Below are 15167 nucleotides of genomic sequence, written 5' to 3'. Positions count from 1 at the left end.
TACAATGGCCCCAACACGTCGTTATGCTAGTTTAATGGAAAACAAATGTCTGTGGGTTACTTTAATAGTTAGTTGTGATACTTGCAAAAATGGCGCCTGGAACCAAATTTGCATTTTGATTGTTGTCCTCAATGAGACAGTCAAAATACAAAAAATCTCATTTAGCATAATTTGTGCAGCAGCTTTTCTATCTTCCTGTTGATGCTAGCTGTGCTGGATTTGTAACATCTTGGTAGATAAACATCAACACATTTATATTTTATTTATATATCTTCTCCTGTAAAAATGCTACAGTTAGGTCAACGTTCTGAAAACAAAATAAAAGGAAAAATTTACTGCAGCTTTTCTATAAGGGCACATTTTTCTTCTGTTGGTAAATATAATGTAATGTTTAATTTTTATTATATATATGCTTATTTGAACCGACTTAAGAAATGTGCTGCTTGGTTTCCAGAATGAACTAAAAGAAATTACTAGTATTTAATATATTACTGCCTTTCCTCCCAACATTCAAAGAGCATACCTTGAAATTAATCTAATAGAAACTTTTTTTTTTTTTTTGTGCATAATTTGTCCTTTCCAGTTTATTTTGCCTGTAAACTTCCAGTTGAACTAACAGAATAGTTTGAGGTGAAATCCCTGAAAGTAAAGTTTACCACTGAGGGAAACTCTTGACAGAAAGACGGACGTGTCGGCCGTCAGCAGCGGTCACGCCGGTGCCATCTTGGATCCATTACCAGGCAGGTGAAGCTGATGTGAAGAGAAACGCGGTGCCACTCCTGCTGAACTCCACCGATGACGGAGAAACGCGGGTCAAGTGCTGCTGCCCACCCGGCTGGCTCCCAGAAGTGGCTCATATCTCTGAGAAAACGCTGGCGGGAGAATGCAGATTACAGCAAAATTACCAGAAAACAGCAATAAAGTCTGTGACACCTGGGAATAGCTGATGGTTTTTACAATCAAGACGCAGCGATAAAAATCCGAGCTGCGTTTTCAAACCAAATCCTGCAGCCCAGATAAAACCAGATACCAACTTTGGAAGCTCAGCAGCTGTTAAATTTGTTTTTTAGTTTTTAATGTAATTTTCATCACCAGTGTTCAGTATTTTTGATATTTTCCTCATTAATATAATGCCAAATAACCAAAAATAATAAATGGTTAATATTAATAAAAAATAAACGCTACACTGAGCTGCTGCTTTTCTATCTTCCTGTTGATGCTAGCTGTGCTGCATTTTGACATATTTGTACATCAACAGGAACACATTTAATGATATATTTTAGTTACATATGTCCTCCTATAAAAGTTAAAGGTGCAGTTTGTAACTTTTATTTGAAAAAAAGATGTGACAGTAAAATGTGAGATAATTTGAAAACATTGATCTCTCCCTCTTTTCTGAGCTATTATTGCCGTCAGAAGAAATACGCCACTCCTGATCAAAGACAACCAATCAGAGCCAGGAGGAGGGTCTTAGCGCTGTCAATCATCCTCATGTACTCGGTGCTAAATGTACTAATGACAGAAAAACAACTTATGGTTATAGGAAAACCGTTTATGACCTCATGCTACCTAGCCTGAACAATCATAACAGGCTGTGCTGGCTACAGAGTAGCAGAGATCAAGGGGCAGAAGCACCACACAGAGGATGATTGACAGCACCAAGAACCGCCTCCTGGCTCTGATTGGTTGTTTCTACTTAGCACTGGGAGAGGGCAGATTTTTTTCATATTATCAGTCTCATACCATATTGTGATGACATAGTGACAGTTTCAATAAATATGTAAATAAATATATTTATATCTAAGTTAAATACTGCAGCTTTAAGAACCTTTTTTTTGTTTTTATGACGTTTGGACAGCCACAGCTAAAATCTGTAAGACCCCCTCTGAAAATGCTTACAACTGGCTAATCTAATAGTTCAAAGACCAAATGTATCTTAATACGCATTAAAATGTCCAGTGGAAACCCTTTGGCATTATTAGGAGTACAGCCAATCAGTGCATTAAAGTGAATGGCACGCCTGGATTGACTGCTGTGCAAACGCCAGTCAATAGTGTGCTAAGTAGCATTGCACCGACTAGGTATTTATTTACAATATTTTAGGTATTTGCTACAATATTCCATAAAATGTGCAAAAACGCAACTTTTCTATGAATAATTTGGAAGATTCTATGAACTCTGAACTGGTTCCACTGCATTCCTTCTGAGTGCCTAACAATTTTTGTCTCAAGATCTCCAAAGATTTTTCCAAAAGAAAAATTTTAACTATCAACAATCAAATTGTCACATATTGTTTTGCAGAACATAAAAGAGTAAAAATGGTACTTTTACTGCAAAATACAAGACAAACAGAAGACTGTATCAAACAGCTAAAGCCTTTAATTGTTTCTATCGCTTTTCTCGGTCAGTGTTAGCAGACGTAAGTTGTTTGTGGGCAACAACAACAGAGCGAGAGAGCCAGAGTGAAGCAGGAGGCGGAAAAATAAATCATACTGTGTACAAAAATACAACCTCACTGTACAAATGCTGCACTTTACAAAGCACAAGAAAGTAGTGAGACTCTGATCTTAGTCTCCACATCACAGATGGCACTTTTAGAGGAACAGCCAGTCCAAAGGTCATTCTCAGAAAAACATGCATTTTAAAAAAAACAAGGCTCTTACAGTAAATCAGAAAAACATCCAGAACAGTTTATGCTTTTGGTGCAAGTGAAGGCGATACGCAGAAATGAATAATTACCAGTGCCAGTAAGAGTGCTTTTATGGATTAAATGGCTCAAACACGGCAAAAACACAAAATTATGCCAAGTATTTTTTTGGTTTAGTTTCCAGAGCAAATATTTATTAAACTTAAAATAAGACAAAACTAACTCATGAGTAACTTTTCAGCAAGATATAGCATCTTGTTTAGAGTAAATAATTCCTTTAACATTGATGAAAAAGTTCTATTACCGTGTACTTCATAATCAGGTTACCTAGCAACCCCAGCCAAGCCCAACCCGTTACCTAGCAACCCAGTTTTAGATGCACTGATTGATTATTTCACTTATAACTTGGTGAAAATGTCTTATAAGTGAAATAATCTGCCCAATGGAACTAGTATATTTATTAAATAAATATTAAGGAATTACTGACTTAAAAAAGCTCATAATTCCAGCTGAAGAGTTACTTATGAGTTAGTTTTATTTTTATTTAAACTGTATTCGCATTAGAAACTAGACCAATAATACTTGGTAAGATTTTGTGTTTTTGGCAGAATATAACAGCAAATCACAAAGACATAGTTACCGTTTTTAGCTGAAACATAACAAATTGTGAGTGAAAGTTATAAGTTTACATGGCGTGATTATTTTAGCAAGCAACTGTGTTACGAAAGTCCAGGCAAATTTTACTACACTGCAAAAGACAAAATACTACCAATTAGTTTTGGTCTAGTTTCTAGTGAAAATGTCTTATTACACTTGAAATAAGACAAAATTAACATGGGAAAATGTCTCGTTATGAGTGAAATCATCTGCCAGTGGAACAAGTATCTTTTCATCAATATTAAAAAATAATCTACTTAAAACAAGCACCTACTGTATATCTTGCTTAAAACTTATTTGTAAGTAAGTTTGGTCTCATTTTAAGTGTAATAACATATTTGCACCAGAATCTAGACCAAAAATATTTGGTAATATTTTGTGTTTTTGCATGAAAGACAATAAAAAAAGCCTCTGGACAACTGTAAATGTTGGCTGTACGAATGTAACGCACTATAAACACAGTAAGTAATCTTATTTTGAGACCTTGGTGTTTAATTCATGCTTCCAAGAGAACCAAACAAGTTGTTGTGATTTTACACACTTGGCTGTTGTATTTGCTCTATGATTTATGGCAATTTTCTACCAAAATTCATTCATCTCAATGATAAAACTAAAGATGAGTGCTTCAAAGCCTAGATTTAAAAATGCCCACAATATTTTCAAACTTGTAGCTTTTCTCATGCAACAGCAAATGTACACAGAATTGGCGAAACTTCCTAGAAATCTCCCAGCATACAACAAAAAGGAGCATGCATGTTTTATGAATAACCAACAAGTGTTTCCCACTTAAAGAGTAGCATTAAAACCGGACAACTCATAAGGAAAATATTGCAAATTAATCTGAAGCATTCATGAGTGAAATACAGATTTTACACCTTACAGTCATTAGCAACCGTTTTTACTTTCCATCGTGCATCAGGTGAATGCAGAAATACATGAAAATAAGCATAAATAAAAAATTATTAAATTAATAAATGCATAATTTATCCATTTGGTTGTTCAAACTGGCACAGTGGACAACAGCAAAAAAATAAAATACATTTTTACAGAAAATAGAACAAGAACAGAGGTGGACTTCCAGAAATAACTGGGGTATTTTTGGAGCTCACTGAAGATCAAACTCTGTTCGGATCACAGCTTATTTTGGATTCAATCTCAGAGACATCTTCATGCTGCAGGCAACACAAACCGAAGCTACAGCGCGCTACCGGCCGCTGGGCTATCAAACAGGCGTCAGAGTCCCTTCCTCAACTGGACCACTGGGTCTTGATGAAACTTTCCCACAGCTGCTTCTGCAGGAGCTTGAAACGACTTGGATCCGACGACGGTTTAGTCTTTGCTTTCAGAGCGCGTTCGTCTGAGGATTGAAGAGAAGAAGCTGCGGCCTTGCGGCGCTCCCATCAGCATGTGAGCCTGGTTCTTATGGACGATCTGAATCTGGAAGAAGAGGAAAACAGAGAGAAAACTCGTTTGGGGAGCCTCGAAAACACAGAAATTAATTTTAAAGCGCAGCAGGTCTGGATGTTCAATCTGATTTTTTCAGATTTCAGACTTCAGTGTCAACGGTTTACGACACCAAAGCGACTCGCATCTGCAGAAGAGGAACGCAGACGTCACAGAGCAGCGCAAAAACTGCGCGCGGTCTGGCTTAAACTGGAGTGAATCAGGCTTGAGATTTAAATAAAATAGTTTTTACAGGACTTGAGCAAAGTTTCCCTCCACACAACCTTCTTCAAATTAAACGAAACTGGTGTCAACGTTTGTGCAGCAAATTTTTTTGCTGGTACTGCGATCATTTCAAAGATATTACTAAATATTCCAGCAGGTCAAAGGTCAACCGTGTTTACGAAATCAAACAAATTATGGTGACAATCAAATGTGCTATCTGTGCTGCAATTATTTCAAAGATATTAAGAAATATTTCAAAGGTCAAGAAGACAGTCCACATTTTCAAAATGAAAGAAAATATAGTGTCAATCAACCATGCTTCATTTGTGCAGCAAAAATTATACTTTGTGCCGCTATCATTTTTAAGATTGAAAAAAAAAACAAGATTATCCTGCCCCCCGCTTCACATTAAAGTATATAAATACATTTTATGACGTTTGTGCAGCTAAAATTGTAGTATCACCGTTGTTTGACACCAAATTTGTTTGGTTTTCTAAATGTGTGGGGAACTGGTTGACCTTTGATGACCTCTGAAGGCACCTATAAAATGATAGCGGCACAAGCAATAATTTCTACTGCACAAATGTTTGACACCGGTTTCGTTTAATTTGGATTATCAATCAAAACTGGGGGTTATAAGTTGTAAGGATCATTTTGTTGGCAGTGAAAGCAGAAATTTGTTGCAGCAGAAAAACACAAACCTCCTGATATACCTGGTTGTAAAATCCTCAAAAATGGTACAGCAGACAAACTTCCACTCTTCTGCACAGAAAAAGAAGCTGTAGCCAAAATTGCCACATTCCTATTTTTTCCCCGGTTTTTTCCCACAGTCTGACTTAGAAGTTTAACAAAATGTTTTACTGGCAACAAAAGTCTCAAATATTTTAATAGCAATATTCACACCAGTTTGCAGAAGATCTTACAATGTTTCCAAAGCAGACAAATAATACTTTAAAGTGAATTTCTACTTTTCTTTTAAACGCATCGCTTATCTTGATATATAACAACCTATGCTTCATTTCATACACTGTCATCTACATGCAGATATGAATTCAGTAATGCATCACCAACAGAAGCAATCTCCCATATGGGTTCTTGTCAAATGGTTTATAAATGCACATCTATGAGCTTTAATACGACACAGTTTGAGAATCGCTCGGATGCATGACTCTGACATCAAATGGTAACATATGTGCATCATAATTTATAGTAAAATTTTGGCTTCACAGACCAACAAAGTCTGAATTAGCAATGATGCTACATGATCTTATGAAATTTTTGATGGAGCAACTTGGATCAACCATGAAGGGTTATCGGCTTCGGAGCATCATTAGAGACTCAATGCGAAGCTTCCATCTGCATTTAAAGGAGCGCCTCACCTTCAAAGGGAAGCTGCCATTTATTAGAGTTGAACTCTGACTTTGTGGCCGCTACGGGCTTTTATAGACTCACTTTCATCGTTAAACAAGAACTTGGCGCATCTGATTTTCCTTACGATGCACCTTTTGACGCAAGACACTGGCCACAAAAGGAAAGGAGGATCAGAAGGAAGAACTCAAATGAAGTCATACTGAATTAAAGATGCAACATTAAAGTTTTAAAAACATAACAGCATTGATAGATAATAAGAAATGACTGGAGTCAATACTCCCATCAGAAACAAACACCGGAAATAAAGCAGAAATTTACATTTATGACGGTTATGTCAGAGCTAGATATCAGTGATACATGTTGTATGTGGCGTCAAAATGCAAATGAACCGATGGTGTAAATATATCATGCATGCAGAAGAACTGAGGTGTGTTTGCATACATGCTGTTGTTGTTAATAATTAGTAAAATTTGATCGAAACTGAGATGTTTTTAAAAGTATTTCACAGGTTGAAGGGTTGAAGTCACCTCCGACAGGATGAAAAAGCTGCTGTTTATTTGTGATACGCCACTAATTAAGGTGGAGCAAAGCGAAATCTTTGTGCTTGAGAAATAGTGAATACATGTCATGACTTACAGTGCAGGGAGTCTGCATCCACGGCTCACCATCAATCTGCATCGGTAGGGACTTAGTGGTTCTGCAGGTTACAAACACAGCACTGTAAAAAGTCCTGTTGCACCTGATAGGCTTTTAAATTAACAAATAATCAAAGATTTATGTAGTACCTCTAACAGAGGTGGGTAGAGTATCCAAAAATGTACTCCAGAGTACATATTTTCATTCAAATAAAAGTAAAAAGTAACCATCCAGGAAATTACTCAGTAAAAAAGTCTACTTTTTACACTAAAAAGTAAAATAGAATATAAAATGTAATTATACTATAACCTTCTCAGTGTTTCTTTCACAGATTTAAATCAGGAAGAGGATTAGGGACACTGAAAAAAATCTGAATTTCATCATAGAATTCTGAGTTCAAAGTAAAAAAACAAAAAGTTTAATCTCAAAATTCTGAATTTTTTCAGAATCCTGGATTTAAATTTTAGAATTTTGAGTTTTTCTCAGAATTAAACTTTTAAAGTTAAAAAAATATCTGAGTTTAACCTCAAAATACTGACTTCAGAGTTTTGAATTAAAACATATTTCTGACTTTTTCTCAAACTATTGTTGAAAAACAAAAACCTGTTTTTTTTTCTTAAATTATTAGCTTGAACCAAAATTCAAAAACAATTTCTGATTTTCATTGTTCAATTTTAAGTACAGTTTTATTATTGCTTTATTTCAGTGACCATTGTGGGTTTTTGGTCATCAACATGAGGCACGCCAACAATTTTGTCCATGTGTGTCAACAAATATATTCCATTTAAAAGTAAACCAGAAAGTCAGCAACTGCTTTACTTTCTCTTCTGTAACTGAGAATATAAACACATCGCTCCCAGGACTCTGAATGTTATTCTCTAATATTACGCCTCCAATTCCTGTCAAAGTGGTTCTTTCTTGCTCGGAGTTGGTGCTGACAAAAACAAAACATTTTTCTAGAGGCCAGAGTTTCCATTGGTGAGCTTTGGTTTGATGGAAAAACTGCAATTGGATCACTTTAATAAAAAATAAAAGATATATATTTTTTACAAGGTTACGAATAAGAACAGCGTGTGAAATACTGACCTGATGGTTACAGAGGAGCACTGGGCCAGCCGTCTACCGGCGCTCTTCAGGCCTGTGTAGATCTGACCCATTTCCATGGCTCCTTCAAGCCCCACCACCTCCAGAAGCTGGTCAGACAGGTCTGACACACAGAAAGGAAGAGCTCAAAAAGGTCACAGGAATATCCTGCAAACTGTTTTCTACAAATAAATACAGAGCAGAGAATGTAGGAATGAAGATGTGAGAGAGGAAAGAGGAAGCAGGTGAAGGCTAATAAAAGAGACGTCGAGTTCCTCACTTCATGTTTTTGCTTCTGAAACGCGCAACATTCACAGTTCCCCATGAAAAAAAAGAAAAAAGAAAAGAGGCAACAAGCTACAAACAAAGCAGCAATTAATTAGATTGCACCGGCAATGCAGAGCAATCTTGTGATAATATAATTATTAATTTCTGTGCTGTTTTTCAGTTATGAGCATTGATTTTGACCCTGCTGGAAGCTCAGCGTCACGCAGGGCCCATCTGTTCTAGGGGCCCGCTCCGTCGACTCGTCCCTCCACAGATTAGGAAGCCGCTGCAGCGCTGTTGGGAGGATCCAGATACTAATTGAAACAAAGAGCCGTTTTCAGGCGCGCGGTGTGTGAGAGCGCGTTAGCTCGCTGTCACGCCGCGGAGCTCGGCGGCTGTCGTGTTCGCGGGAGTCGGGTTGGTTTCCTGGAGGAGTGTCGCAGCCGATGTCGCTGCTCGGGTGAGATGTTGATGCTGCTGCCGAGCTCTGGTGTCCAGTTGTCACCATGGTGATGGACAGGCGTCTGCCCCGATCTGAGAGCGCAGCGGTGAGTGCAGAGCTTTCTAGGGTCAGAGTGGGAGAGTTTGTGTACACACAGTCCACGGCAGGTTGACCTCCTGGCTCTGGGCTTTACGGCCGATCCTCCCATTGAGACTCAAACTCAAAGCGTAGAATGGAAAGCATCACCATACAGTCACAGAACATGCAAATTTGACCCAAATCTGCTTTTCTTTTTTTCAAAACGCGACATATAATCTGCTTTTTTGTGGCAGTCTTAACGGCCCAGTTCCGATCTTTTTCCCGAAAAACTCCCCAAGTCTCATACCGATAGATGTCAAAGATCGCAAAGCCTTTTCTTTTCTTCTGTTCTTAAATTTCTGTTAGACCAGTGCATGATTTGTAGTGTTTTTAAATGTTTTAGCTTCTTTTACTTCATGTTGTCAGACAGGTTTGTGCCTCCCCACTCAGCTCCTTCAGACTAGCCAGCAGCAATTAGCAAACACCAGGTGGAACTGTGCATCTGCTGAGCTCCTTATAGGAGCTACTTCTCAGTGAAACGGTGATAAAAACACTGTTAAAGGGTTAATAGAGGAGCCATGTTGTGATAACTTCCTGAATGTGGACCTTCAGAAAAAGGAGTGTAAATTTCTTTTAAGTCATATTTGCGATATAAAGCACGTTATCACATCTGTAGGTAACATAGTTACTTGATTGTGTTATAAAATGGCATTACATACCTGAAAAATAAAGAGTACTGCCCCTTTAAGATGTTTCTTGACTCCACAGGTCAGGCAGCAATCAGGCCAAATTAAATGGATCCAAAACAATGTAGGTTATGACATGATTTAGTAAAAACGCCAATTACTTTTTCACATAGAACCTGGTTGGACTTGCTGCAAAAACACAAAATCTTACCAAAATCTTTGGTCTAGTTTCTAGTGCAAATATCTTTTTTCACTTACAATAAGACAAAATTAGCTTAAAAGTAAATTTTTAGCAAGATATTGATGAAAAAGTATTTGTTTCATTGGCAGAAAAATTAACTTATAACATGGGAAAAATGCTTTGTTGTAAGAGAAATAATCTGCCAGTGGAACTAGAACTGGGTTGCTAGGTGATGGACTGGGCTTCGCTGGCGTTGCTAGGTAACAATTATGAAATAAGGGAAATAATGTGCCTGGGGAAGTACTTTTTAGTCAATATTAAGCACCTATGTCTTGCTTAGCAGTTATTTGTAGTGTTAGTTTTGTCTTATTTCAAGTGAACTAAGATATTTGTACCAGAAGACTTTGAGTTTTTGCAGTGTTGTTTTGCCCTTTTCCCCTTTAATAAATATAAAGTGTTACAAAAGTTTTACATTTGCTGTATATGAAGATAATCAGATCTTACATGATATGCCTCATTCAACTCCTGATTATCTGCATGGGCAAAAATAAAACAGATTTAGCGTGAGTAGAGACGGAGTTGTTGTCGGTGGCGGCTCTGACACATGTGGAGCGACGGGCTGGGGGCAGCGGTGGAGCGGCGCTGGACCAGATCAGCTGAACGTAAAACTAAAGAGGAGTGGCGGGACGAAGAGGGAGGGGGCGATCCTCCAACGAAAGCTTCATGAGGGTTGTCAGGGGGGATCAGTCCTTGACGTCAACCCCCTTCCACCCACACATGAACCCTCCCTCCCTTTTCGCGAAACCTCAGTCCCATTCTAAATAATTCACTCTGCAGCCATTCCCTTCCACCTGAGGGGCTTGTCTCCTGGCGTCACCAGCGGGACGATTTAACAGCTCCCGAAAGGTCACATTTTATTTATTTATTTATTTATTTTTAGCCACCCACCAGTTGCCAATCCACACACACACACACGCCGTTTCACCAGATAAAATCCCTCCCAACAGTTTGATCTGTGGATGGTGCTCGGCGGGGCCCCAGTGGGCCGAGCCGCTCCTTTGTTTACCTATAAATACGGCGTTCTCTTGATCTGACAAGTTAGGCCGCTCTCCTTGAGGGCACCTTCCACAAGGGCATCCATTCTCACATATGAAGCACAAGTGGATAAATACACACATCAATAGACTCAGACAGAGCGGAACAAACACAGCTTTGAACGCAGAGCAAATACACACACTCCTCGCTCACGCTAAGAGCCTTCCCAGGTTCGGACTCCTCCAGCGCTGCAACGATTGATTTTTATTCAAGATTTAATGGAGTGTTCATTGTTGCAGGTTTGGCCTTGAACTGATCAAACTTACAGAAAAAAAACCATATTAAATAAAGAAGAAGCAACCCAACACTTTGTTACTAATACATGGAAGCTAATGCTAACGCGCTAACTCCAGGTCAAATTATATCTGCGCTTTAAAGTCTACAAACCTCGAGCATGAATTTAATTTATACATTAATAACTTACATGTTTGATGAATGTTTGTGTATAAATAATTGTACATGTAAGGATGAGAAAGTGAGATTTACGTGTCATAAAATGTGGAAATAATTAAAGTTTATCTGGAGATTTAAATGTTTGTGGATTGATGAGTATGAGAAGAGCAGGAAATCATAAGATCGTGTTTCTTCTACCTGCTCCTTCTCGAACAGATAATGTAAAATTATATATCAACTGGGCATTTTTTCATGTTTTTAATTTTTGTCTGTTTGAATTTAACTGAAAGTTTACAAAACAGCCAAGTTAATTTGTGCTTTTGAATTTATCTGGGGAAGCTAAGTGTGCTAAATGTTTACAGAGTTAGTGTAAGTGCTAGATGAAAAATTAGCTCCAATTATTCGCCAACTATAGGTACACTGCCTTGAAAAACTGATCAAACCCCTAAATGTTTGTCATATTTTGTCTTTAGTGTATTTATTTGTGATTTAGAGGTTAAACTCTATTCAATTAAAAGAATATATAATTTTCAGACTTTTAACTGTTTGCCACAAAATATGACAGAAAACATCTGGAAGGTCAGATTAGACTAAAACAGAAGCTTTAAATTGTTAAATGTACCTGAAGAAATAGATTATGTAGGTGTGCAAAACCAGCCCAAAAACCGGCAGCGATAATTGTAGCTAAAGTTGATTTTAAAAAGAAGTGTTGATCCTAAAAGGCGTAATCCAAACACAAGCCACACTTTTCAGATTTTGAACTGTAAAGGACTTGGAGCCGTTTCATTTTCCTAACTTGTGTTGATCTATCATTTAAAATCTCACTAAAATACATTGTTTGGCACAAAAAGTGGAAAAATTACAGGGCTATAAATAGTTCTCTACATGTTTCCTGTTTCATCAGTTTCCGCTTTGATTTAGAGCATTTTATATTTTTCTGTAAGCTTGTTTGCTGATATTTGATAGTGCAGCTGCTGAAATGCACATATTTTAGCAAGCTCTGAAGGCACAATACCACCAGAGAAATCAAAGATAATAATCCAAAAACTCAACGGAAAACAAACAAAAACATGGGAATAAAGGTTCGTAGGCGTCTTCACAGAGATCAGTTTCTCTACCAATCATGTTCGGACCAGTGAAGTCTCAGTGGGGATCACCTGCAGCCATGTTTGCAGAGCCTCGCTGACTCGTCAGCGCTGATTTTAACATCCACAACCAGACACACCCAGCACAGCAGGAAGCCTTCACAACATGCAGCACATCACTTTCACACCAGCCGTCAGAGATGAACACAAAACAAACAACCAAATATAAAATGTATTAAACTGGTAAATTAAAAAGAAAAACCTCCATAAATGATGAGTGATGGAAAATGAATCAAATGTATGAACTCTGGGATTATATGCAGGATTTCTTCCACTGATAAAGCATTAAAATAAACAGTTCATCCCTCTTTTCTTAGTGTTAAGCACATTTTATTCTCCTACTGTCTGCTTGACTAAAAATTTTATTTTATTATCAGTATATTCAGTAACTGCCCACCAAATATGATTTACACAGTAAAAAGATAAGAAATAAAAGATAACTTTTGTTACCTATTCCAAAAATCAGGACATAATTTAAGTCAAAAATCCTGCTGAGAAACCACTCAAACCTTTTTGTTTTTGCTTTTGAAACTAGAGTTGGCAATCATCATTCTCACCTTGTATTGGACAGCAGTGGGAAAATGTCCACACATAATCCAAAGGTGGCAAAGTTAAAATACCCAGAATACTGATGAGGACAGACATAGGCCAGTAAGGGGCTCTTCGAAGGAAATATGTTGAAGTTTTATGTTTATAATGAGCGTTAAAGTCACCATGCACAAATGTTTGATTTCGCTCTTGAATTTAAATGAACTGAATTCAAATCTTGCTTGAAATGTGGCATTTTCCATGAGATCACTGCTCTAGAAACCAGACCACAAATACTTGGTAAGATTTTGTGTTTTAGAAATAAAAGAGCTAAATTCCTACTTATCTCTTTCCCAATAACTCCCTTTGGTGATTGTAGCCATTTCTCCACCTAACACAGAGTGGCTGACTCTTTCTGTTTTGTTCATTCATATGTTATCGTTGATGGGTTTCCTTTTGACGTAAATGGATTCAAGGGTTTGCCCAACACCTTACTCAGTCCGCTCCCATTAGCTGCGCCTGTCCACTGCCGCCTACACAGGCCATTAATACCCAAGTGACAGTTCCACACAGTGACATGGTTGTACCTTTTCTTTGCAAACAAAACCTGCTGTCTGTGATTCAACTTGTCATGGGTGAAATATTAATGTACAATGGAAAAGTTTAGCTAAAAGTTTAGTCTTTGATATATTTGAAAGGAGCAAGGACACAAACTGACTGAGTCTGAAGGAGGATACTGTGGAAAAGACAAACATTTTAGCCCCTCTACCACAATAAGAAGTGGCAGAGACTTTTATTTTTCCAGATTTGTGTGATTTTGTGCCACAGTGAGCTTTTTATTTGCAGAATTTAACTAAGAAACCTCTGAGACAAATAAATGTATGACGTTGAAAAGCTACCTTGAACAGCAAACATGAGCTCTTTGGGGTCGACCACTGGTGTCCGTTTTTCTTGACTCTTCTTTCCCGCCTTGCGCTGACCTCGCCTCTTCTTGCTCTCGCCCCAAAGATTGGAGCCGCCATGCATGCTGGGAATGTTGAGGATAGCAATGCCTTCTAAGGAGATACTGCTGAGGTCCAGGGTGACGCCATCACACTGTTGCAGACAAGAAGGAAAACAGAAGGGAAGATGAAATTAGCATGTTATGTATAACTGCTAACTTATTATTAATGGACCAATAAGAAAAATGTTTCTTACTGGTGTATATTTTTTTTCCACTTGTGAAAAGTGGCTGATACAGCAAAGTTTGATCTAATATGACATATTGTAAAGTGTCATTAGATCCAGTATAATTATTTCAGAGAATCACAAAGTTTGTCCAGTGCTTATGAATGCTAATGCTAACGTAAACATGCTAACGCCCAGAATAGTGAGTTTACAAATGCTAACTTTAGTAAGCTAATGAGCAACTATAGGCGCTTTTCCGCTGGCAAGTCAAGCTCTAACCGGTTAATGTGCGGTTCGGTTCTGTAGAAATCCATTGCTGGCCCAAACACAATGCTAAAGGTTCAAGTCAGCTGATTATTTCACAACTACTTTCCAGCACTTTATGTTTTAAAAGATGTAAACCAACAGTCATGCATTAACTTCATTATTATTTTTTAATCCAAATGAAAAACATTTATCACAAGTTAATATTATGTAGTTCTGGTGTTTCACACAGTCGATGCAAACAGCAGCTCCGTCAGAAAACTGACCACAGCGGCACGGTTTCTCTCTTCGTTATTACTGTCTGTATGTCAGAGCATGTCAGTTAGCTGCTAGCAGCGCTGCTAATTCACTATCATTCTGCTGCAAAAGTTACCACATGCGATCCTGCGCTGCTCCTGATTATTCTCATAATAAAATGAAATGTTGTTTTTTTGTAGTTTTCAGTGACATAATTTGCGAGCCAATCAATGAACGCGATAAGCTGTCGATCAAATCGTTTCAGTGGCTGCCAAGTACAACTCTATATAATTCATGCTATCTGACACTGATGTCCACAGTTTATTATCATGCCGCTTCAAAACTTTAGCAATGCTGACAAACCTCACTAGCTAACAACTATGTTAACTAATTAACTTGGTAATGTAAATATTAGCTTATTATGGCTAGCATCCACAGTTAATAAGCTTTTCTGGTTATACTGACCAACTCATAGAGCATCACACTAATGTGTAAAGTACTTCAAGTGGTCAGTATGGCTAGAAAAATGTTATATAAATTAAATTTACCATTTAAAGCCACATTATAAGCTAAGTTAAGCTAAGAAAAGAGCATTGTAAGTGTCCTCTGTTAAGTCTAAAAA

At 37.7% G+C, this 15167-nt stretch overlaps 1 protein-coding gene across 2 annotated transcripts in view; it reads right to left on the bottom strand.

The window, feature by feature from the left end:
* Window positions 1-2361: 2361 nt before the first annotated feature.
* dgkb (diacylglycerol kinase, beta) overlaps window positions 2362-15167 on the bottom strand; it is a 72682-nt gene continuing 59876 nt past the window's right edge. The window contains exons 22-25 of one of the 2 annotated variants that reach the window (XM_028013305.1): window positions 13777-13972; window positions 8066-8186; window positions 6980-7040; window positions 2362-4741 (exon numbers count right to left, since the gene is read on the bottom strand). In XM_028013305.1, the coding sequence (XP_027869106.1) occupies window positions 4634-4741; window positions 6980-7040; window positions 8066-8186; window positions 13777-13972 (486 nt within the window). In that variant the 3' untranslated portion in view covers window positions 2362-4633. The remainder of the gene's footprint in view (window positions 4742-6979; window positions 7041-8065; window positions 8187-13776; window positions 13973-15167) is intronic. The other variant, XM_028013306.1, reaches the window with a different exon arrangement.

The sequence above is a fragment of the Xiphophorus couchianus genome, chromosome 3, assembly GCF_001444195.1.
Source record: "Xiphophorus couchianus chromosome 3, X_couchianus-1.0, whole genome shotgun sequence".
Taxonomy (NCBI): Eukaryota; Metazoa; Chordata; class Actinopteri; order Cyprinodontiformes; family Poeciliidae; genus Xiphophorus; species Xiphophorus couchianus.
The sequence above is the reverse complement of the archived record's forward strand: the minus strand, read 5'-3'. Positions and strand labels throughout refer to the sequence as shown.